We start from the raw sequence: 24,857 nt of genomic DNA, 5'->3' as shown, positions 1-24,857 counted from the left end.
ACCTTATATGGGACACACAAGATCATTTACTAGCAAAATATGAAGGCTTATTTACTGTTAACATTGAGACTCCATTCATTAGAACACTACTAATATGTACTATGCTAAAAAAAAAAAAACTAAACTAGAATTACATCTTTCTCACAATGGAATAAATACTCCATCTGATAAACTTTTCAGTTTTGTTAATTTTATCATAGAAAATCCTCCCCTGTGAACCACCTTACCATAGTGGGGAGGCTTGTGCGTCCCAATGAAGCAGATAGTCAAGCCATAGGTGCATCCATATTGATGGGTATCTGTTGAGAGACCAGACTAACAAATAGTTTATTGAAAGTGGGGTAGCAGCCTTTCAGAAGCTGCAAGGGCAGTAGTCTGGATGATTGATATGACCTTGTAATAATATTTAATATGGCTTAACTATGTTAATATTGCTACATGGCTGAAAACAACATAAAACTACAGCCATAACTAACTTGCGAGCACATGCAGCCCTCTCTATACGAATGAATGATGTGCTGATGATGGCTTTCTCATGGGTGAAATATTCTGGAGGAAAAAAAAGTCCCCCCATTCGTGTCTCTGGGAGTGCACTACACGAGAAGAGGCAATCAGGAAGATGAATACTGGAATCTGCAAGTTGGAGCATAGAATATTAGAAGTTTGAATCGTTGTGGCAGGTTAGAAAATCGACTGAAGTTTGATGTAGTTGGTAGGAAGAGCAGGATTTTTGGTCAGGTGAATGCAGAATTATTAACATAAAATCAAATGGGTGAAATGCAGGAGATGGTTTAATAATAAGAAAATAAGGCAGCAGGTAAGCTACGATGACCGGCATAGTGAACGAATTATTGTTAAAACAGACATCAAATCAATGTCTACTAAAATAGTGCAGGTCTATATGGCTACTAGTTCAGTGGCTGACAAAGAAATCAATAATATATGAAGAGATAGACGATTTAATACAATACGTAAAAGGAGATGAGAATCTAATTGTGACAATACTGGAATGCAGTGGTAGGCTAAGGAAGAGAAAGTAATGCAGTAGGAGACTTTGGACTGGGACAAAGGAATTAAAAACTAAGTAGGCAGGTTGAATTTTGCACCGATCATAATTACTCCTCACTAACACCACAAACAATGGCTGCATGCGTGGACAAGATCTGAAAACCTTGGAAGGTATCAAACAGACTTCATTATGATAAGGCAGATCTAGACACCGCACGTTGGATTGCAAAATCTTCCCAAAACTTGGTTGCCATGAACAGCTGTTTGAATTAGAAGAAATTGAAGAAGGGCAAGAATGCAAGGAGATGGGATCTAAACAAGTTGAAGGAAAGATGTGAGGTATTGTTTCAAGGAACATGATGCACAAGGACCGAATCAAAAGGCTGAAGGAAACACCATAGATGAAGGGTCATGAACAATGAGATAAGCAGGGCTGCTGAAGGTCGGTAAGATCAAGAATCAGTGGATAACTCAGGATATACAATACCTGAAAGTGCAGGATAGCTAAGGAAGAATGGCTGAAAGAGAAGTGCAAGGATGTAGAAGATTGTATGGTTGTAGGAAAAGTAGATGATGTGTACAGGAAAATCAAGTAAACATTTAGAGAAAGGAAAACCAGGTGTTTGAATATTAAGAGCTCAGATGAAAAACCACTTCCAGGGAAAGAGGAAAAGGCAAAAAAAAAAATGGCAGGAACATATGAGGACCGTTTTTGCAAAACTTGCTTTGTAAAAAAGTGAAATTTTTCAGGAGAGACAAAATACTGTTTTCCAAGAAGTGCTTTTTAGTTATAAACTTTCTTTTTTGTTGATCAATTTTATAATTAGTGCGTATTACAGGGCGATCTTTGGGTTTTATTTAAGAATCGTACACTGTATGAGGGACCAAAAGTCAACAGTTCTTTCAAAACTTGCATTCTACACAAAATATTAGTGAAGAAAGTGTTAGTATTTTTACTAAAACATGAGTGATCTTGACTTTTCCATCAATTAAACATATTTAATAACAGTGTAAGTTTACAGTACACCACTGCTGCAATTTCTGATATGTACATTCTGATGAATATCGGTATCCGATGCCTGTCGTAAGAGGTGACTAAGAGGGGCCCCAGAGGCTCTGAACTTTGGAGCATGGGTTGGCGACCACGGGGCCCTTAGCTGAGTACCGGCATTATTTCCACTTAATTGATCCAGGCTCCTCACTTTCATCTATCCTAGCCGACCTCCCTTGGTCAACTCTTGTTCTTTTCGGACCCCGATGGTATTACGTATGGAGGCCTAGGGAGTCATTTTTATGCGCTTCGTGGCCTTTGTCTTCATTTGGCCGATACCTTCATTTTTCGAAGTGTCGGATTCCTTCCAGTTTTCCCTCTGATTAGCGTTATATAGAGGATGCTTGCCTAGTTGTACTTCCTCTTAAAACAATAATCACCACCACCATCAGTTAATTCAGAAGAGAATGTTATTCTTGTTATATGAAATTTATTTACATGGACATTTTATCCACCTTTCACTCAAAATTATTCAACATCATAGTCTTCAAAATAATTTAAACATTGTCTTTGGCATAACGCTTTATGAATATAAAAGAAACCACAAAAAGAAAGATCATTCTAATTTTATAAGATATTTATTAACACGAACAAGAGGACCATTGTCGTATTAATTTTAAACCAAATCCATGCAGTTAGAATATTAACAGTTTCAATGACTTCAAAATAAAAATCATTCCTGTAGAAAGCAAGTATTGCTGTAACTCTTAAGTAGTAGAAAACTAGTTTTCCAAAAGCTCGCTAAATTTTATCGACTATTACTGCAGCAAGAAGCAAGTTATACAAAAAGAGGTTTCACCATCCTATAAAGGGCTTCAATATGAATGTGAATCAATACCAATTTTTTGCAGAAAGCAAGTTTTGCAAAAACGGTCCTCATATTCAACAATTGTATCAAGAAACAAAAGTAGACGATAAGGTTCTAAAACAGGAAGAGGCGGCTGATTCTGATGAAAAGGGAGACCCAATTCTGAGCCCAGAATTTGACAGAACTTTGAAAGACATGAACAGGCGCAAGGCCCTTGGAATTGATTGACATACCCTCAGAATTACTGACTGCCTTAGGAGAAACCAGCATGGCGAGGTTATTCCACTTAGTGTGTAAGATGTATGACAAAGGAGAAGTGCCATCCAAACTCCAACAGAATGATGTTGTAATTATTCCCAAGAAAGCAGGTGCTGACAAGTGTGAAAACTACTGCACCATCTGTTTAGTATTGCATGCTTGACAAGTTCTAATACTTTTTATTTACAGATGAGTGGAAATAAGTTGAAGCTCAGATGGGAGGGGATCAGTTTGCCTCAGAAGAAAGGTAGGAACACTGGAAGCAATCCTGACTTAATGTCTGATGTTAGAGGAACGATTTAAGGACAAGTCCACGTACATAACGTTTGTAGATCTAGAAAACCCATTAGATAATACTGATTGGACCGAGCTATTTGAGATTCTATAGGTGACTGGGATTAGATACTGAGAAAGAAGAATTATCTACAATCTGTACAAAAATAAGTCTGCAGTGGTAAGAATAACGGGCTGTGAAAAGGAGGCACTAATCCAGATATGAGTGAGGCAAGGATGGAATTAGACCCCTCACTTTTCACTGTTTATACAGAACAGGTGGTAAAGGAAATCAAAGAGGAAATGGAAAACAATTTACGATACCAGGAAAAGAAATCAAAACTCAGAGATTTGCTGAATAGTACAGATACAGTCTTTGAGAGAGAGAGAACAAGATGAAAATAAATAAATCCAAAACAAAGGTAATGAAGTGGAGTCTAAGTCAGGTGATGCAAGAAATATTAGATTAGGAAATTAAGTCTTAAGGGGAGCAGATCAATATTTTTAATTCAGTAGCAGAATAAATAACTAACAATGGCAGTAGTAAGGTGGATATAACATACAGACTAGCACAAGCAAAGAAGGAAGGCCTTTTTTAAGAAAATTAATTCACTTCGAACAATGGTATAGGAATTAGAAAGAGATGTTTCTGAAGACTTTCCTATGGAGTCTGGAAGCGAAATATGGACAATCAGTTCAGAGAGAAAGAGAATAGAAGCTTTTGAAATATGGCGTTACAGCTCAAGGTGAGATGGGTAGATCAACATGAATGAAGAGATGCTGAATTGAACTGGAAAGCGAATGATGATTTGGCAAAATGTGACCAGAAGGATAGAATGAAAGGACATATCTTAAGACACCCAACACTTCTTCGGTTGGTTTTTGAGGGAAGTGTACAAGGTAAGACCTTTAGGGGTAGACCAAGGTATGAATAGGACAAACAGATTAGAGCAGATGTAGGATGTAGTAGTTATGAAGAAATAAAAAGGTTAGCATAAGATAACATTGCATGGACAGCTGCATCAAACCTGTGTATGGACTGATGACCTAAACAACAGCAAAGTAGAAAATAAAATGTAACATCTGTTTTATCCCGGTTTTTCCTCCATAAATCTGCTTACTATGTTATCTATAAAGCAAGCTCAGCTATAATGACTGTACAGGTTTTCTCAGTTCAGAATGGCCCAGAGGTAGGAAGCTTTTAGTCTATGACTCAATAAACACAGCACAAATGCCATCAAAGGATTATTTTATTTTATTCTACCTTTCAGCAATGATTTGTTTATGGCAAAGAGATTAAAACATCTCTAGATTGGCAAATAAACCACTTAGTATAAATAATACATAAATACTGTTTGATAATATCACCCACTAACATACAAAGAGTTACACATCACCTACTACATACAATATTCACAACATCCATAACGGTATAAAATTAAACATTCATTTGGTACGTTAAAATGTGGTGAGCAGCCGATCAGAAATTCTCATATAAACACACACTATACACACAACAAATTACTGAGGAATCACAGGATAACTCATACCCAACAGAATTTCACAGTAATGAATTAACAACAGGTTCCAGTTCCTACTCACAAATGTCAAACACCGCTATCAAAAGCATGGGGGGCAGGGGGGCCAGTTCGGCTCATGGGTTCAGCATGGTCGACAAGCGTGGAGCGCATTTCGGGTGGTTGGGCCTCCTTTGTAGCAGTAACTACTGCGGCATTGGTAAGCATCTCTTCTCGTGATGCCCTGCAAAACAATAAAGCAAATTACCAAAACTATTCAAGTCGAAAACGTTGGGTTTTTGCAAAATCAGTTTATTATGTGAAAAGCCATACCAAGCACCATCGAACACACAAAAATGTTAAAAGGTAATTCAACCAAAAAATGGTACGACTGAAGTATGATATCTCACTAAGGAACTGTTTGAGTTTGATCAGACAGGTTTCATTGAAACTTGCACAATGATCAATTAACATATCCTAAATTTAATAGTGATAGCCACTTTGCCGTAAAACCAACAGTAGTGTTATAATAAATTGCTGAAAGATAGCTAGGTGACTTGGCGCAATTAGCCAATGATGACACAGAATGACCTTGCATATACCTTGCAGAAATATTATGGTAGGTCTACTTTAAAGATGCATAAAACAAGTTATAAAAAAATGTGATTTCACAACAGGAACAGGATTTCTCACTCAACAAACCTATTTTACTACTATGCACAGTATATAAATATATCAAAATGTTAAGGTTAAATACTTCTGTATCATCTACAATGGAAGCTAACATATCATGTATGAAATCTTGGTCATCCGCATACCACCAATATGATACTGTATTAGCGCAAATGAGGAAACTGTTGTATTCCTGCTCAGAATCACTCATTTAGTCATGCTGTAGACAACCTATGTAACAACAGCAGGAATGCAGTGATGTTCTGATGTCTTCATCCTATAAACCTTCACTGCAATCAATGCCTTTGATACACCATGTTCCATTTAAAGGTGCAGACAAAAATGATTGTGTTTTAAATGGGAAAATATTTACAGCAGAATGACAGTTATAATTTAGTTTCTGATGTATTAGTTGCAGACTTGCCAACTCCCCTGATTTAAGCGGGAGACTCCCGATTTTTGGTTCTTCCTTCCACTCTCCTGATCACAGAGGCTTATCTCCCAATTTTGAGAGCAGACTTCTTTCTTGTTTGAAAATAGCATATTTTTCCTCATTCCTTAAGTAGCTGGAGAGAATTTATTTTAAGTGGGCACAGCCAGGGCAAATGCAATCAGCTCGTGGTGATCTTAAATACGACAGAATCTATTTTATATTCCGCATAGCAGTGCCGACTGTGACACTTTTAGCAGGTTTACAAGGACAAAAGCACAGTTCAGATCAATATACTGTATCCCAAAAAGTAATCGTTGAAAAAAAAAAAAAAAAAAAAAATCCACTTTAAAATCTATTCGTCAAGGCACGTGCTTTCAGCAAATAATTTAGTTCAGACTTTTTGAAGAGGTCTAAGGCAGTTACAATGAAGAGTCATGTGTTCAAAGATATGCAATATAAATAAATAAATAGAGGAAATATGTAATTGTGTTAAATATTCTTTAATAGATGCAAGTTGTGTCATCAATGATGGGTCGTAACATATCGCGATATGCCGTAGTCTCCCGACTTTTGAAAATTGATATGTCTTTAGTTGATTATTCTAACAAGTTTCATTAGAATTGGTTCAGTTCAACCTGAACAGTCCCCAAGTACGTAGGTCAACATTAAATAGAACGCCCCCCACATTTACATAAAGGAGTCAAAATCTCAAAACCCGTTTTTACAGCACAAAATGTGAAATTACTTCCATTGTTCAATCGAGTGACAAGTCCAAATATTGTTAAAAGGTTAAAATGATATTTGACTTCCTTATTTCCAGGGCCTGGATTTTGATGGCATGTCTCATCTTTTAATTGGTGCAGCATAGATATTCCTAACATATATAGGCTACATCTTCTTCATTAACCCCAGATTAAAGAAATAATAATAGTAACAATAATGTTATTTGCTTTACGTCCCATTAACTACTGTTTCCAGAGATGCTGAGGTGTCTGAATTTTGTCCCACAGGATTCTTTTGTGTGCCAGTAAATCTGCCAACACGTGGCTGACGAGCACCTTCAAATACCACCGGACTGAGCTAGGATCGAACCTGCCAAGTTGGGGGTCAGAAGGCAGCGCCTCAACTGTCTGAGCCACTCAGCCAGGCTGTTCATTGTTAAACACGTCACATATTCAGCTATCATCAGATCACTATCACAGTAAGATAATTCTTGACTGCCAAGCTGCAGATCTTCGAATGACACTGTTCATTTGTTGTTTTTTTTTTTTTTTCAGGTTGGTTCAAGAGGATCAGCTGATGAAGGATTTTCTCAGCTGGGGGATTCTTAAAAGATAGTAATGCGATGGAGAGCTATGGCAGGAAAACTGTATAGCACACTATGAAGGTAATAGTATATCCAATAATGAGCTTTGTTTAGAAGTTGAAACTAAATAAAGCACTGTAAAACAGAAATTGTTCTATCTCAACATAAGACCAAGAAAATAACTTTCTTGATAAATGCTTTTAATCTTCCACAGATCTTTCATCATTGAAAACTGCAGACATACTTTATAATAATAATAATGTTACTGGTATGTCGCACTGACTACTTTTACAGTTTTCAGAGAAGACGAGGTGCTGGAATTTTGTCCGCAGGAATTCTCTTACGTGCCAGTAAATCTACCAAAATGAGGCCGACATATTTAAGCACCTTTTAAATACCACTAGACTGAGCCAAGAACCTGCCAACTTGAGCTCAGAAGGCCACCATTCTACCGTATGAGCTTCTCAGCCTAGCAAATACTTTCTTTTCACCAAACTGAGGATTGAACCCACCACCTTGGCCTCGGAAAGCCAGTGCTCCATCTGCAAAAGCTCAACTCAAAAGGTAACTATAACCGTGTGTTTCAGACACTATCCCAAAAGAAAACTGTATGAAACCTCCTATGCAAACATTTTCTTATTGAACATGAGCTATTAGTACACACATGTAATGCACAAGATCTGTACTGCATTACGAAAACTGTCTCTATAAAGCACAGTTCTGTAGATTACAACAGTTTTAAAATGCCAGATTGGTAATTGGTTTTACAACATCAAGGATTACAAGAATCATCACGTCTAATATCAGTGAATGTCATTCCAAGATCTGCAGCTCGTCACTCAAGAATTATCTCACTGTGATAGCGATCTGATGATAGCTGAATATGTGACATGTTTAACAATGAACAATTTGTAGATTATAAAGAAAAGAGATAACAGCCTTCTGACAACTGTATTTTAGGAAGTGTTTGTCATAACAGCTACGGCTTTCACATCTGGCATGCAGTTCCTAGCTTCGAATTGAACCACAGCCTACAAGCTCAGAAGATTTCTTCCATATTCATGAAAATATTTTTGTTCTCCACTGTTCCTCAACAAAAACAATCATTTCTTCTGCACAGGTCAATCAGTTGTTCACCTTCTGCATTTCTGTTTCCAAGCCTCTGTGGCCCTGCGATGTTCTTACAGCCATGCCTGTCTCCTCCAACTTATGCATTTAGGTCTCCAATAATGATAACATTTTGTTCATCAGTTATGTCATCAAAGTCTTGAAGTTTTTCTTTTTTCATTAGCACTGCATCCTGTCTGTGGGGCATACACGTGTACTACCGTGAAATTTGTAGAACCTAATTGTACAGGTAATTTTATGATAGAGACGCTTTTGTTGAAAACTTCTGTCATGGCATCCATATCTTGTCAGTAAAAATCCCACACCATTTTTGACCTCCTCCTCCAGTCCACACCAGTTAAATGTGTAGCCACCTCTTAGAGGCTTACAACTCAACTGTAATAGATGGCCAAGGCGTCATTGAAGGATACTAGGGAAATGGGGAGAGAGTTAGTTTTCCGTTGCTTTCCTCACTGAGCCAGAAGTTACTCTTGCATATAAGTCTGCCAAGCCCCCCGAAATGCACGCATCAATCGACCCTATAAGTGACATTTTCACATTATTCAACACCGACTGGCTGCCTAAGGAATGGCATTATTACCATCGCTCATACCTCAGTCACTTTCATATTGTCAAAGCCAAGGATGAAACAGAGACAGGTCCATGAAAGTAGCAAATTTGATCAAGCCTATACTAGTAAGATGTAGTGCATTGTAGTATGGTCTCACAAAGAACACCTTCAAAACAGAAAGACAAAAAAGGTATAGCTGGGATGGCAAACGGAAAAATTTGATCCATTATATCACAAACAAAGGTGTGTGTGTGTGGGGGGAGGGTATTGGGTGAATGTGGTCAATGTCTTTCCCAGAGAGATTATGGACTGCAGCCATAGACTGCTGATCCTGGACTTAACCTTTTCCGAGTGGAACACTGATATATCAGGAGCCTATCTTTCGTCCACAAGCCGAGAATGGATATATCCAGATACAGCTCTTATTCAAAACTGGTGCCAACTTCCGCTATTAATAGTTAATGCTCGGCTCAGAAGATGGCAGCACTAAGCAGACACATATCACTGCTAGAAACCCCTGTGACTTTGCAAATGTCCAAAGGCAGCTGTTGATTCAGATGCATGCATGTGATATTTCACAGGTGTTAGTGTGTTCGTATTTCTGGTGTTCATTATCTGATAGCTATGGACTGATGAGGAAATATTATCTGCTTTGGATGAAAGAGATGATCATACTTGTGATATTTGTTTTTCTAACAGTGATAGTGAAATACATGAAACTGATGAGTGTGAGAGCAAGAACAGTACAAAGAGTGCGGCGTCTGATGCCGACAGTGACTCAGAATGAGAAACGTGTCCAATAGAGACCCAGTCATAGGGTTCCCTTGTTAGGTATAAATCCTGGTCCAGTTCTTCCATCTAATTTTGATAACAGTACAGAGCCAATAGATTATTTTGAACTATATTTCGATGATGAATTGATAAATATTCGTGAAGAAACCTGGCTCTATGGTGACATACAAAAACGAAAGAACACTCCCCTCATAAAAAAGTCGAGGCTAAACAAATGGAAACAGCCTCTAAACTTGGACATAAAAGCATTGTCAGGAGTTGTGATAAGCATGGGGCTTCACCCCCCCTCACAGATATTACTATTTCTCTAAGGCATGGGTTAGTAAGGTGCAATTCATTATGGATGTATTTTCCCGGGATTAAATTTTACCAACTGCGCACACCCTCGCCAAAATCAAGATCGTCTCAGAAAAATCCAATAAAATCAGAGAAAATTGTACGATTCATTATACCCTGGTGAAAAGATTTCTACTGACAAGAGTATGATATCCTTCAAGGTAGGAGTTTCATTTAAGGTTTACAATCCGACGAAGCCCACAAAATTTGGATTCATAATGTTTGTTCTGTCCGACAGTAGCAACGAGTATGTGGTCTATTTCAAGCCTTACAATGGCAAAGAGGAAACAAGTTCAGACCTTCTAATAACTACTCAAATTGTTACTGTTCTCACATCTTCTCTCACCAAAGATCCCAAGAACCCTCCTTTCTAGCTATCACGTACATACGGCATTTCATCCACCTAGTAGACATCTTCAGCTACATAAGTACTTAACCATTATTACTTTTAGATTATTAAAAAGAGAACAATGGGAATCAAAATATCCATACAGCAGCGCTTTTCAAACTGGGTGTCGCTTGCTACCATGGAGGGTGTCCTGATATTCGATGTACTTATAAATTCTGGATAGAAAACAAATAAAGAACCTCTGAGGAAATAGTAAACTTGCTTCCCTTCGTTCAGCATATTAGCCAAGTGATTGAGATGTTGATAAGCACAAACTTGCTACTAACATCCAAAGATGGCATTATATGTCTCTGTTCTCAATGATGTATGTTGGCGCTATCTATCGATTTATATCTTAACTCTTCACATACAGCGAGATTATCAACGGCTTTGCTTCAGTTTGTTTTTTAGTTCAGTGATGTGTAATTATTTTATTACTTCAAAGTGATATAATTTACGAGAAACACCAGGAATGGACAAATTTGTGTTCAGAAAGAGACCTGTGGCAGATCATGAAAGAGCAGATGTGGAGCAACAGCCAAGTAATGTGTGTGAAACTTCAGAAGGTACAGAACAACAATCGAGTTGTGCAGCTCTAACCTGTGCTTCTTCCCCGCCATCAAGCAAGGACACGAAAGTGAGATTGTATAATGAGGAATACCTAAAAATGGGTTTCAGGTGGTGTGGCGATGAATGATGTCCTATACCAAAGTGTCTGATATGTGGAGAAAAACATTCTAATGCGAGCATGTGTCTGATATGTGGAGAAAAACATTCTAATGCGAGCATGGCACCTAAAGGTTGCTGTAATAATAATAATAATAATAATAATAATAATAATAATAATAATAATAATAATAATAATAATAATCGTATGGCCTCAGCTACCGTGTGCAGACATTTCCATTTGACGCCATCTGGCTGTCTGCTCGTCAATTTTGACGTTCCGTTTTACTCTAGGCCCCCACTAGATGGCACACCGAGTAAACCGAAACTCTCTTCGGCGTCTATGGCTGAGATTTAATTAATTTTGTCGGGTGAACACCAAATGTGTCACCAGAGATCTTTTACATGCCGACATTGTACGACATGGAGTGTCGAATGGACTTTTCTTCGCCCTTCAAAAATCCGACTACCTCTGCCGGGTTTGAACTCGCTATCTTGGGATCCGGAGGCCGACACTCTACCGCTGATCCACAGAGGCAGCTAAGGTTGCTGTGCAATGTTTCAACAAAACAGAAGCATGTACAAGGAAAAAGTGTTGACTGTTTCAAAGAAATTCTAAGACAGAAGAAAAAAATAAGTACTGTACTTCCTAAGAAGTTGAAGGCCTCCAATAAAGCTCAAGAAGCTAGTCATCTTGTAGCCGAGATTACTACAAAGAATACGTTTCCTCATGTAGTTGCAGAAAAAGCCATCATTCCATCTTGCTGTGCTATAGTACAAACAATGTTTGGCTCTGAGTACGAAACTGATATCAAGAAAATCCCCTTGGCTGATAACACAGTTGGCAGATGCATTCAGGATATGTGTGAAAACATTGAAAACTCAGTTAAAATTTGAGTTGGTGAAACAAACTCAATGTTTGCAATGCAATTGGATGAATCTACCGATATAGGTGGACTAGCTCAACTAATTTTGTTTATTAGTTTCCTTGATGAAGGGAAAATCGTTGAAGAATACCTCTGTTGCAAGGAAATTCCCTACACTACCAAAGGGAAAGACATCTTTGAAGTAATAAATGGATACATGGAGACGAACTTGTCGTGGAAGAATTGTGTTGGCATATGCAACAGATGGAGTCCCTTCAATGACAGGTTCAATAAAAGGATTCATAGCACTGGTGAAACAACGAAACAAAAACATTATTATTACGCATTTCTTTCTACATAGAGAAGCGCTGGTAGCAAAAACTTTTGGAGAGGATTTGAAGTCAGTTTAGGAAACGACTATTGAGATGATAAATTCCATTAAAAGAAGGCCTCTCAAGTCACGAGCAAGAAACACAACATAGTCATCTCCTCCTCCATACAGAAGACTACTGGCTATCAAGAGGGCGAATACTTAGTCGTGTGTTTGAACTGAAGGATGCATTGCTACATCTATTTCAGCAAAGAAAAGAAAACAGAGTTTGCTGATGCATTAACAGATGAACTCTGGTGTACAAAGTTGATCTTTCGTTTCTGATATTTCTTAAACACTCAACAAAACTTTGCTAGTTGCTTTACGTCGCACCGACACAGATAGGTCATATGGCGACGATGGGATGGGAAAGGGCTAGGAAGCGGCCGTGGCCTTAATTAAGGTACAGCCCCAGCATTTGCCTGGTGTGAAAATGGGAAACCAAGGAAAACCATTTTCAGGGCTGCCGACAGTGGGGTTCGAATACTGGATACCGGCCGCACTTAAGGGACTGCAGCTATCGAGCTCGGTACTCAACAAAACGAATGCTACCTACAATATAAGAGAGCAAATCTCCTTATCACTACAGACAAAATTGCTGCTTTAAGGGACAAAATTACATAAAATCAATTTCATGGTCTGTATTGCAATTTAACAGATTCACAACTAATCATTTTTTATCATCCACCTTGTGGATACATTAGTTGCTTAAGGCAACTTATTAGTTAATAGTGGTACATGTTTCATAATTTTGTAACATCTTTAACTTCATAACAACACTGTTTAGATGAAAAAATGAATACATTGATGCAGTTTATAATTGCCTTGTTCAAACAGTGCATAGGAGTGGTAAAAAGAATGTTTGTCTGGCTCTTTGAAATAAGCATTGCCAACTCATATCTGCTATATGTCACGGTCCAGAAAAACTAACTCCGAACCAATTTCACACAGAAAGTTCAGGCAACGACTTGACGAGTCACTGATCCTCGAATGGGTGACCAAGCCAAAAAGTGGGGTGTTGCAAAATGGGAGGCCCTCTCTTGGTCTCCCAGAAGAACATCTGAATGGACTGCCACACTTTATGTCCTAGGAGATAGAAAAGGTAGAAAGGTTCCATAGCTTGCGCCTTGTGGAGAAAAAAAAAGAAGAGCTACACAAGGAAACTATTCATGACTGCAAAACCTGCAGCCAGAAGCCCATTTTGCATCCCAATATATGCTTTGAGGTGCACCACACTTCAAGACATTTGTAAAAAGCCATGAAAGTGTTGTGTGATTCATTTTTAAAAATGTATAAATGTATATATGTAAATTGCAGTGAATTGTGGCATTAATGCACTAAATGTAAGGACCTAAAATATCAAAATTCAACTTTAGAACCAACAGATTCTGTTCGACTTCCCAGTACCAACACGTAAGCGTAATACAGCTGCATTGTAAGTAAACTTAGTGCATGGAAAATATATTCTACATATTTTAAAAAACCGCTTGGGAGGGGTTAAATCACACAACCAATGTAATTCACACGAAAACAAAGAAGAAATAAAAAGTAAAGACACTGACATTAGAAGCAGGCCAGTTGAAGGACGAATATCAGAATAGAATACAACTAAACCTACCAAAGGAAGAGACAAGTGTAGAGGATGAGTGGGGCATAAACGATATAGGTATATGCGAGAGCAGCAGGAACTCCAGCAGTCCAGTAGTTATATAGATTTCTCAACACAGTATAACAGGTAAACATTATCCCAGAAGACCGTAAGAAGGGTGTAATCACACCTCTTTTCAAGAAGGGGGGAGGGAGACAGGCATAAACCAACTTCTGTGGTATTATGCCGCTCTCTTCTGGCCTAAAACTTCTGAAAAAATCTAGTGGAAGAGGAACAATATGGTTTTAGGCCCAGAAGAACAAATGAGGGGTCTAGATGCAAAGCAAGCAATCTCCACTTTTAGGGGAAAATGAGTTATGGTTGGATTTCCATTCTCTGAAGTGTTTGTGATCGATTTTAGAACTTGTTTGGTTGCAAATTTGGTTACATCCCCCTCAAATAGTGGGTGAAAAATAGGGGTTAGTTGCAAACTCTGCAATCTCCGTATGGCATTGCGGCGCAGAACCAGCTATTTCCATGGTTCCACCTGACTCAGCAATGCCACACTTCCCTCAAACATCATGATGACACGTTTGTGACATTAGCACTCCTACGGCCATAATCATCAACAGTTCGCAGTTGAAGTACAGTCGTGTTGACAGTCTACAGCAAGCTCTCTGGATTGTTGTTATAATTTAGGAAGTGACTCGTTAAGCTTGTTGGGACACTAACGACCCGATTTTAATTACTGTGTCTAATAAGAGAAAAAGGTCACGGAGAGCAATGCAGAGCCCGTTTCACCAACCAAGGCAAGAAAGAGGCAAAGGCAACAGGAAAAATGGAAAATGAATATAGCAAAGCAAACAAGGTTAGTGTCTTTGATATTATAGCATGCTTTGATTTACGGTGTGTATAGTATATAATGCCACCGTTGTTGAAAACAATTCTCTGTAGACTTAAATTACGACATCAAGGTAAGAAATGGAATGTGTAAAAGATCGTTTGTGTCTGTTCATAGTTATGGTGCCACATTCCTGTCCGTCATCTCTGAGTGCGGACATTCGACCCATGCTTATCGATGATGATGATGATGATGCTTGTTGTTTAGAAGGGCATAACATGTAGGTCATTGGCACCTACAGTACGAAATGAGACGAAATGGGATTACAATTTAAAAGTACAACATTCATCCACTGATCCAAATTCAAAAGGTGATGATGAGGAATGAAGTGATGAATATGAATTTAAAACAAGCAGTGGATAAGACGCGCAATGCCTCACATTCCCAGAAAAAAATGTTACTGACCAAGGGACTGCTTCCTAAGCCCAATCCTGAATCGACGATGCTTGTCTGAATGGGGCAATATCTATGTCAACGATCCCGCACAATGGCACTTATCGGTAGTAAAGGAGAACCATGATATTTCTCATGCTGCGGTACTAATCAAAGGTGGCGTAAACTCACGGTGTTCCAAACATTAAGGTACTACTCACAAGTATTGTACGTCGTAAAGGTAACGCAGACCTATGGTGTTTCTCACACAAAAGCGCCACTCATAGCCAACGCAAACCGATGAGATGAGGTTCCTCACCTAGGTGTACTAATCACGGGCGCCGGCATTCCCGTGGTGTTCCTCACATAGTGGGTACTAATCACTGGCAACGCAGACCCACGGTGTCGCACGTATAGTGGTACAACTCGCAGGCAATGCCCAGACCGGTGGTGTTGCTCACATGGGTACGACTCACGGGTACTGGAAACCCACACCGAACCCCGCTTGAGTGCTACGAATCACAAAACTATTCAGTACCTAACAGAGTGGTACTACTCGCAAGTAAAAGCGACCCATGGTGTTCCGCGCGTGATGGTACTAATCAAAAGTAGTTTCATAGTTCTAATACAATCAGCCCATGGTCGCCCCTTTCAGTCGACTCTCGTGACAGGCAGGGTATACCGTGGGTGTATTATTCGTCTGCCTCCCCCACCCACAGGGGGTGTGTGTTTGGTCCGCGAGAGGTATTTTATTTCCCTCAAGTCCGCCGGCAAGCCGGTTAGGACCCCCTTATCCGCCACCTGGGACACGCCACGTGGGAGTATCACCCCTCCCCCTGCTAGGCCTGAGTAGCAGGTTCGTGGCCATGCTTATCGCTGCTCGACCCTAACAATAAGCGAGATCTCCGATTTTCATAAGCAGTTCTATGCCACACAGGATAAACAGATGCAAGATGCATTCCTAGTAAGGTACTGCACAAGAATTATCTGCAAACGTAGGCACACTAAAAATGAAACCTGTGCTCCAAAATCCAGATAATCCAAAAAACTAAAAAAACAAAACAGTACATACTATATAATCTAATAACTTTTTTCAATTGTACAAAAATATATAAGAAAACTTTTCTTACGTTTATGACTGTTTTATGCGCTAAAATAATACACGAGTTTTTCTGTTTTACATTTGTATAGCGTTTGCGCAGAGCACGATCACAAAGATGTTTTACTAATAACAGTTCTGCCGGTGTGGTTTCAGTCGAGGATTCTAAACAGCCCATCAGTTTGTCCAGCTGCGTCGTTGCTTCTTCAAGAGTCATTGTTTCTTCTGATAGTGCGCTGGTTTCATTTTCGAATTCACCATCACTGAATTAATAGTGCATTGAATTCAGAACAGTGTGGGCTCCAATCCCACCTTGGCCATCCTGGGAATGGTTTTCCATGCTCAATTCCAGGCAAACGCCGGGACGGTACCTTTCATAGACCACGGCCGAATTACTTTCAATTCCTGTCCTTAACTATCCTTGGCAGAAAAGACATTCAAGAAGAGTCAACGCCATAAAAGAAATACTGTACAAGCAAAATATTTTTATTATTTTAGATCCGGATAAACCGGAGATCCACATTTTAAGTTAAAGGGAAAATCTGACTGAGTACAAATACATTTTTGAAATGGGAAGTGACTGTCAAGTTTCTACCAGGAAGACAGAAGTAAATATGTTAAAAAGCACTGGCACATGCCACTTCAAATTTAATATCAGTAAGCGTTTCATTCCAACAAGGTACAAAACAAATACCATGAATAACGTGTCGCGTGTGGAGAGCCCTATTACCGCACTGACATAGGTGAGGCAAAAAAGTGTTTGTAAAACAGACAAGAATGTAGGAATTATTAATCCAGCCATAATCAGAAAGGGTGTTGAAGTTAACCCTTTGAAATGACGAGACGTTACTGAAACTGCTTACTAAACACTAGGGTGACAAATAGAAAACCCTCAAAGATCTATGATTTTTCACCGACTTGATGGAGATAAAGCAACATGAAGCAAACCGTGATGATACAGGAGCCGAGGAACTTATTGAAGATGATGTTTATGGCTTGGCAGGAACTGAGGACTTGACTGTTTGAACAATGTTGGGTTACACTTTGTTCGTAACAGTCCTGTTGAGGAAAATAAAACAAAATCACTGAAATTCCTTTTTTCAGATGTCCAGATTAACAGGAACATTCTGTTGTTGGACGACAATAACTGCTCATTGTACTACATCATAATGGCAATACAGAACAAAAATAATTTTCTCCCCAGTGTTTATCTTCTTATTTCACTTCTTTTCAATCCCGATTTCTGGTACCCCAGCAAAACAGGCAATCTCCAACTTTTACTGTCTCCGTGTTAAAATGTTAAAATGTATTCATACACTTAATGTCGTTTATAAATCGAACACTACATTATAGAACAATAACCATATTATAAAACTTAGTTATAAGAAATTTGTCTCTCCTGTAAAATTAGACTGAGTGGAGATTGACTGTTTTGCAACTAGACCCCTTAACTATAGGCCTTATCTTTGTAGCCAAGATTTTAATGAAGAAGCATTGGCAAAAAAGGAAAACGATTTCTACTATTCCTAGACATCGATAAGGCTTAAGATAGCATACCAAGGGAGTGTATGTGGGAATGCCTGAAAGAGCTGAAAGTTTGCGACAGCTTTATTGCAAAAGAGATGCTGTATGTAAGTGGGTTTGTGGGCTGTCCACATGGTTTGAAACAAAGAGAGGAGTACAGCAAAGTTGTGCTTTGTCATCTGTCCCATTCACCACTCTGACAGACATCATTAAAAAGGCACTAAAAAGAAAGGGGGCAGTAGGACTTCCAAGCTTTCATCTTTGCAGACGGCTTGGTGATTGGCCTGAACCCAAAAAGGATGTGGAGGTAAGGCTGCAGAGATACAATCACGAGTTTAAAAGACAAGATTTAAATATCAGCGAGGCTAAGATGGTGATGATCAAAATAAAGAAAGGAGATGAACCACAAATCATACATCAAACTGGACAGTGTTCCAAAATTTAAATACTTGAGTTCTATAGTATTAATAATGTTATTTGCTTTACGTCCCACTAACAACTTTAACGGTCTTCGGAGACGCCGAGGTGCCGGAATTTCGTCCCGCAAGAGTTCTTTTACGTGCCAGTAAATCTACCAACACGAGGCTGACGTATTTGAGCACCTTCAAATACCACCGAACTGAGCCAGGATCGAACCTGCCAAGTTGCGGTCAGAAGGCCAGCGCCTCAACCATCTGGGCCACTCAGCCCGGCTGTATAGTATTAAAGATCGACCTTGCAAAATATGGGGTGAATTAGCAAGGCAAACACAATTTCACCACCAACCAAGACAATTGCTGTTGGATAAAGAAGTACCACTAAAAGCTAAGATGACCCTACATAAATCTTATTATGCCATCACCCTCATGTAAAGCCTGGAAACTACCATGTTAATGAGGCAAGACAACTCAAAACTCCAAGTTGCAGAAATGAAGCTCTTCCATACCATGATCCAGTACACCAGGAAGTTCTAAAAAGATTCAGAAGGCAAGACTAAGTGGTTTGGTCTTGTAAAAATGATTAAAGGCCTGCAGAACTAAGGGAATATGAAAGAGAAGAAGGCCTAACAAAAAAGACCAGGCAGCAGACCTACAGAAGAATGGACCAATCTAATAAAGATGTCAAGGAGAGAGAACAAGATTAGAAGAAGATTATAAGAGAAGAATGGTTCACAGACAAAGGTGGAGGGGGCTAATACTACACCTGGGTGACTGGAGTTGGCCAACAATGATGTTATAAACTATACACACTTTATTTGCCATGAAATTGGGCTCCTTCTGTACAACTCAAATAATGCAATTTTGTTAGTAAAATTATCTATATGTTGTTAGCAATTTCTGGCAGAATTTATATTCAGTCTGCAATATCTCACAAATATCAAAGCCACTACAGGACAAATGACAGTCAGTTTGACAATTAAATTTCTTTACCTCATTTCCTTTGTACACCATATGCTAAAGAAAAGACTTCATCGTAGTAGCAGCAGAGCTGCTAGAGGGCCTTTCATAACCTTTGAGTTCTTAAGTTCAGTTCTGCTTAATCTTAGATTATGAATTTAACGGTTCTTTTTTAGGAGTAAAAAACTGGAATTTTCTCTTTGACAGCCTCATGCACCATGGATATGTTGACATAACTGTGAAGTCAAAGCTGAGTGTTCAAAGAAAACAACAGATAGAGAATCTGCCACCTGGGTGACTGCTCGAAATGCAGATCAGTGGTGATTGAGTTTCAAAGCCAGACAATCTTATGACATCTAGTTTGGATGTCCTGCTTTGCAGCAATAACATTTTACCCTTTTCCACTTCAATTAACATAAGTCACTCTTACAACTGATGTGAGGTAACGTTTCATTCTCCATAATATTTAAAAAGGCAGTATATACAATATTTACGCAAATAATCCCCGCACCCTAACTTTAGGAAGGCTCATTTTGAAAAAAATAAAGGCTAACATCGACGCAAATAAAACCTGCACCCCAATTTCGTGCCTCAGTTAAAAAAAACCTGTACGGGGATTATTCGCGTAAATACAGTATTACACTGACCAGCATAATTGAAGACCCTACCTTACAAAGAAGCTAAGTGCCATATTTAAAAAAAATATTTTACTATAGAATGGTGTTACGCGACATCTGCCATTGCCCTACAAAAGCGCCAAGTGATATTCTGATTGTTGCGGTTTGAACGTTGCTCGACAGCGTGGATGACCGGTACATACGAGAGCTCTTTCGTTACAAAGGTGACAAGTAGCAATTTGACGCGCAAATTTTTCCTGCTCGGGCTTGCTGTGGCAGCTAATCTGTTGTTTTCACGCAGTAAGTGAATATTGTAGCTAAAATTGACTAGTGTGTACTGCAATTTATTAAATATGGAAACAAATGATAAGAAAAGGAGGAGGCCAACAGGCTCTGGCAGTGAACGGACAGAGGAAGAAGTTGAAAACAGCAGGAAAAGAATATGTAACCAGAAAAAATAAACATATGCCTGTAAAGAAACAACCTTCATTACAGGTAAATATAAACAAACAAAATCTGCAAATTACTAAATGTTGAAAAAATTTATAATGCACAGTGCAAAATGCATACTGTTTGCATGTTTTATTCCAGGTTACGTGCAGCTGCAAATTCCAGTGCAAAACAATCGATGCATTTTTGAAACAAGATTTGTTCATGAAATACTATAAAGAAGACAGAAAAACACAAGGCACGTACATTATGGGGTTGCTTAATATAAATGAAGTCAGAAGACGATGCAAACGTAATGTAGTTAATGAAGGGCATCGTACACAAGCTACAGTAACATACTGTGTTCCAGATGGGAGGTCACCTGAAGCAAGTTTGTAAAACAATATTTATGGAAATATTCATACTAAGCAGAAAGGAAATTGAAATTCTTGTCCACAAGAAAAAGGAAGGCAATACAAGTTTTGTGGATGAACGTACATGTCACAAACAACCAAAATATACAGCCTCTGTTAGGCAATGCGTTATTGACCATGTGAATTCACTTCCCCGTGATATCAGCCATTATTTAAGATGAAAAACCAGTAAGGAATATTTGAGTTCAGATTTGAATTTGAACCTTCTTGTGAAAGCATATAATGGGAAGCACACTAATAACAATGTAACCTACAAGTATTACCAAAAGTGTTTTCTTAAAGAATTTCCAGATTTGAAATTTCTTAGACAGAGCAGAGACACCTGTAAAAAGTGTGATAAACTTCAGAACAAAGTGCATCTTGAAAGGTCACCCAATAATAAGGCAGTTCTGATAGAACTTGAACATCAGAGAAAAGCCAAAAAAGCATACACAGAAATGAAGAACAATGCAAACACATCTCAAGAGCCTGGAAGTGATTTGAGTTGCACATCATTTGACCTGCACCAGGTGCTATTTCTCCCAACATTGACTCATTCAGAAATGTTTCACAACGACAGCTTAGGCATCGCAGGGAGAGGAGGCAATGAAACTGCATAGTGTCTTTTAAAAGTACTGAACATGGACTTCATTTATAAAAAGAAAATGACCCTCTGCAGTGACAACTGCATTGGCCAGAATAAGAACAGAATGCTGATTTTCTTGTATGTATTTCTACTTGCCAACAATGTGTTTGATCAAATAGATCATAAATTTCTTGAGTGGGCATAGTTTCATGCAATGTGATAGGGATTTTGCACTAATCGAAAAACGAAAGAGACTTGCGAAAAGTTACATCCCCAAAGATCTGCACAATGTTGTAAAGTGTGCCAAGCTCAGCAATCCTTTCACCGTCCTCGAAATGGAAGAATGTAACTTTATTAATTTTCAGGTGGTAGCAGATAAGTTTATTACCACTGAAAATGAATATAAATTCTGCGGTGTGGATACGTGTAACATCCAAGTCTCCTGGCACGGTTTTTATCAGAGATACATTTAATGAGATCAGCGAATGGAAACAGACCTCAGTTCTTAAAAAGGAGGTTACTGTAGATGACTTGAGAAAGGCTGAGCTTCACCCAAGTGGTTTGTCTAACAGTATAACAACTGAAAAGAGACGTGAGCTAATGTCCATGACAGAATATTTACCTGAGGAAGAGCACCAAGCATTCTACAGGAATTTTTTTTCTGATATACTGTAAAAGTTCAATAATCATTCAAACGATGGATATATAATAATGGTATTAACATATTTTTCACTAAAATTAGTGATATTCCTAACCAGTAACATTATATCAGACCTAAATACAGTATCATTTTCATATTATTCTGTAGATTGTTGTATTATGTGAAAGTATGGAACATAAGTTGAGTTTGTACTTATCACTTTTGTAAGGAAAAGACATTACACTTAACTCTTTCCTAATTATCTACTTTCATCATGTCATACTACACTGAATCGTTACATGCACAGCCCCTTAATTTTACAAGGACATTTCTAACATGTAAACAATTTATTTCAAATAACTAAACATTTGAAATAAAGAACTAGATTGATTTAGGGATGTTTCTTTAATTATCTCAGAAACTTAATTTTGGCACTTAGCCCCTTTGTTAAGTAAGGTATTCAATTAATGGATCACTTGAATTTTCAAAGGAAAAAGCATGTAAAAATTGTGAAACATTTGTTTTATTATTCACACTGATTAATTTCATGAAAAAAGTATCTAAGTAACTACGGGTAGCAATAACAGATAACATTACTTAGTTCATGAAAATAATTGATGTAAACAATAAAAAATGTTTTGCAATTTAACATGTCTTTTCCTTTGAAATTTCAAGTGATCCATTAATTTTGGCGGTCAGTGTATTATAGGTACTGTATTCTTAAAATTTCTCTCTATCTTCCCAGAAACCATAACAAAGATCCTTTACTTAGAATTTAGTAAGTAAATTCAAAGCACCACAAGAATACAGTACACTGTAATTGGGAGTTGGCTAACTTTCTATATACAAATTATTATGAGGAGAAAGACTCCAACTAATCAAGATGGATGAGAATAATAATAATAATAACTACAGGACAAAATCTGTATCTGTGGAAACTGAGGAAAACTATACTCGTATTTTGTTAAGAGGGGAATCTTAAATATTTCATAAACTCTTTTGCTGTGATATTCTGAAAGTTTGGTGTCTACAACCACATAGAAAGACTAAAATATAAGCAGATTACAGTATGTCTACATCTTGACTATTAAAGAAAATTGGAAATGAAAGATGAGTTACACAGATAACATATTGTCAACAAACCAATATTTTGCATAATTGTATATTCTAGTACAAGCTCAAATCCTTTTAGTCCTGATGTTAGGCCCCTTTAAACAACAAGCATCATTGAATATTGAATTTTCACGACCGCATTGTAATCGAAACAGGCTTTCAACGTATTAGGTCGTGTTACGTACATTTTTGTTCTGTACTTAACTTCTCTTCAACACGTACTACATGTACGTAACACGACCTAATACGTTGAAAGCCTGTTTCGATAACAAGCATCATCATCATCTTTTAGTCCTAAAATACAACTACACAATTCAAGACAACAAAGTACAAATTCTGTTGCATTCACAAACTACATATTTTTTACTCAACATTTAGACAGAAAAATAAAGCCAATCTAGTAACACACAAAACAAACTCAAAGGTATGAATTGCAATATCAATTCAAAATAACATTGAAGTCATGCAACAGTGAGAATACAATATTACCTATTAAAAGCTTGCCTAACATGAAGGAATCACTGAGTAATGTAAACTTCATGCACTGTACTTCCTAGGAGAATATTCAAATACACAGCAAGTCACTGATTTAATTTTGCTGTATTAATTATATGTAACAGTAGTAATACTATGATGAATTGAGTTCTGTGTGACTCTCGGAAATACCTTAACACAAGGAAAGTATTCTGGGAGTAAGTACATATTTTATCAATTTCAGCCAATGACAGTGATTGATCACACGAGCGTAATGGAGAATGTTGTATGATTTAGTACAGGTCAATATAAAAATAATTATATTCCTATGAGTGGTTTGGTGGCTCCCTAGGCTTGGCAACGAACACATGTCTCTTACAAGTAACACCAGGCAAAATTAATACCACTTACGTTTTAAAATAATGTACTTCGGACATACAATAATGAGAGACACTAAATGTTTTCTCTTCACAGTAACCATTATACATACAGAATAAATACAAATTATTTTACAAGTATTCCCCTCCAATGTCTAAGCACTATTGCAATCCTAGCAATTTCCGTATTTGTGCAGCAAACCATTCTATGAAGGTATACCATCGCAACTGATGGACAACTGCCTGAAGCTTGTTGTTGGAGGTGTGACCTCTTTCACTATGTAGTCGCCAAGGGCAGAATCAGCTGAGTATGGTGGTTGGGTCAGCACAGTGTACCTTATGGGCAATGGTCTGCCAACTGCCAAGTGGTCAGGTACTGTATGGTGGTAGTGATTTCTGTTTTAAAGGACGTACAACTGGGAAATTATCCTCTTTGAACAAATTAAGTGAAAAAGAAATTTAAAACAAAACTAATTACTGAACGGAGCACTTTGAAAACAATTTAAAGAATAAAACAAAAATTGCATTGAGCCAAAAATGTCACAAACACATCAAAAGGGAACATATAGTAAGTTCCCTGAGTAACAGAACACTTGAAATTTACATACCTTTGATTAATCTAGTTTCAAACACAATGAGAATGACGAGATCAGCAGTAGTCGCACAATTGGCTAGTATGAGTTTGAGTGTCTCCTGCAGGCCGAGGTTCCGTCTTACGGCAGAGAGATTGGCACACACTGTGAGGATGTGGGACACGGTGAAGTTGGCACCACAAGAATGCACTGGGGAGTCTTCCCTCTTCAGGAGATAAGGGTGCATAAATCTTCCATGACCTATCCTCAGCCTACACAAAACTATGGTCTCTGTGTGAAGACTGGAAAGGGGACCACCACACGGTAGTGGTTTTCTTAATCCCTCTCAGGCTG

The 24,857-nt window shown here is 38.2% G+C and overlaps 1 protein-coding gene across 1 annotated transcript in view; it reads right to left on the bottom strand.

Moving 5' to 3' along the window:
- Window positions 1–4,611: 4,611 nt before the first annotated feature.
- Window positions 4,612–24,857, bottom strand: part of fwe (Calcium channel fwe) — an 89,294-nt gene continuing 69,048 nt past the window's right edge. The window contains exon 6 of the mRNA XM_067145293.1: window positions 4,612–5,159. Within this exon, the coding sequence (XP_067001394.1) occupies window positions 5,006–5,159 (154 nt within the window). The 3' untranslated portion in view covers window positions 4,612–5,005. The remainder of the gene's footprint in view (window positions 5,160–24,857) is intronic.

This window comes from Anabrus simplex, chromosome 4 (genome assembly GCF_040414725.1).
Source record: "Anabrus simplex isolate iqAnaSimp1 chromosome 4, ASM4041472v1, whole genome shotgun sequence".
Taxonomy (NCBI): domain Eukaryota; kingdom Metazoa; phylum Arthropoda; class Insecta; order Orthoptera; family Tettigoniidae; genus Anabrus; species Anabrus simplex.
Note: the sequence above shows the minus strand (reverse complement) of the source record. Positions and strands in the feature narration are given on the sequence as shown.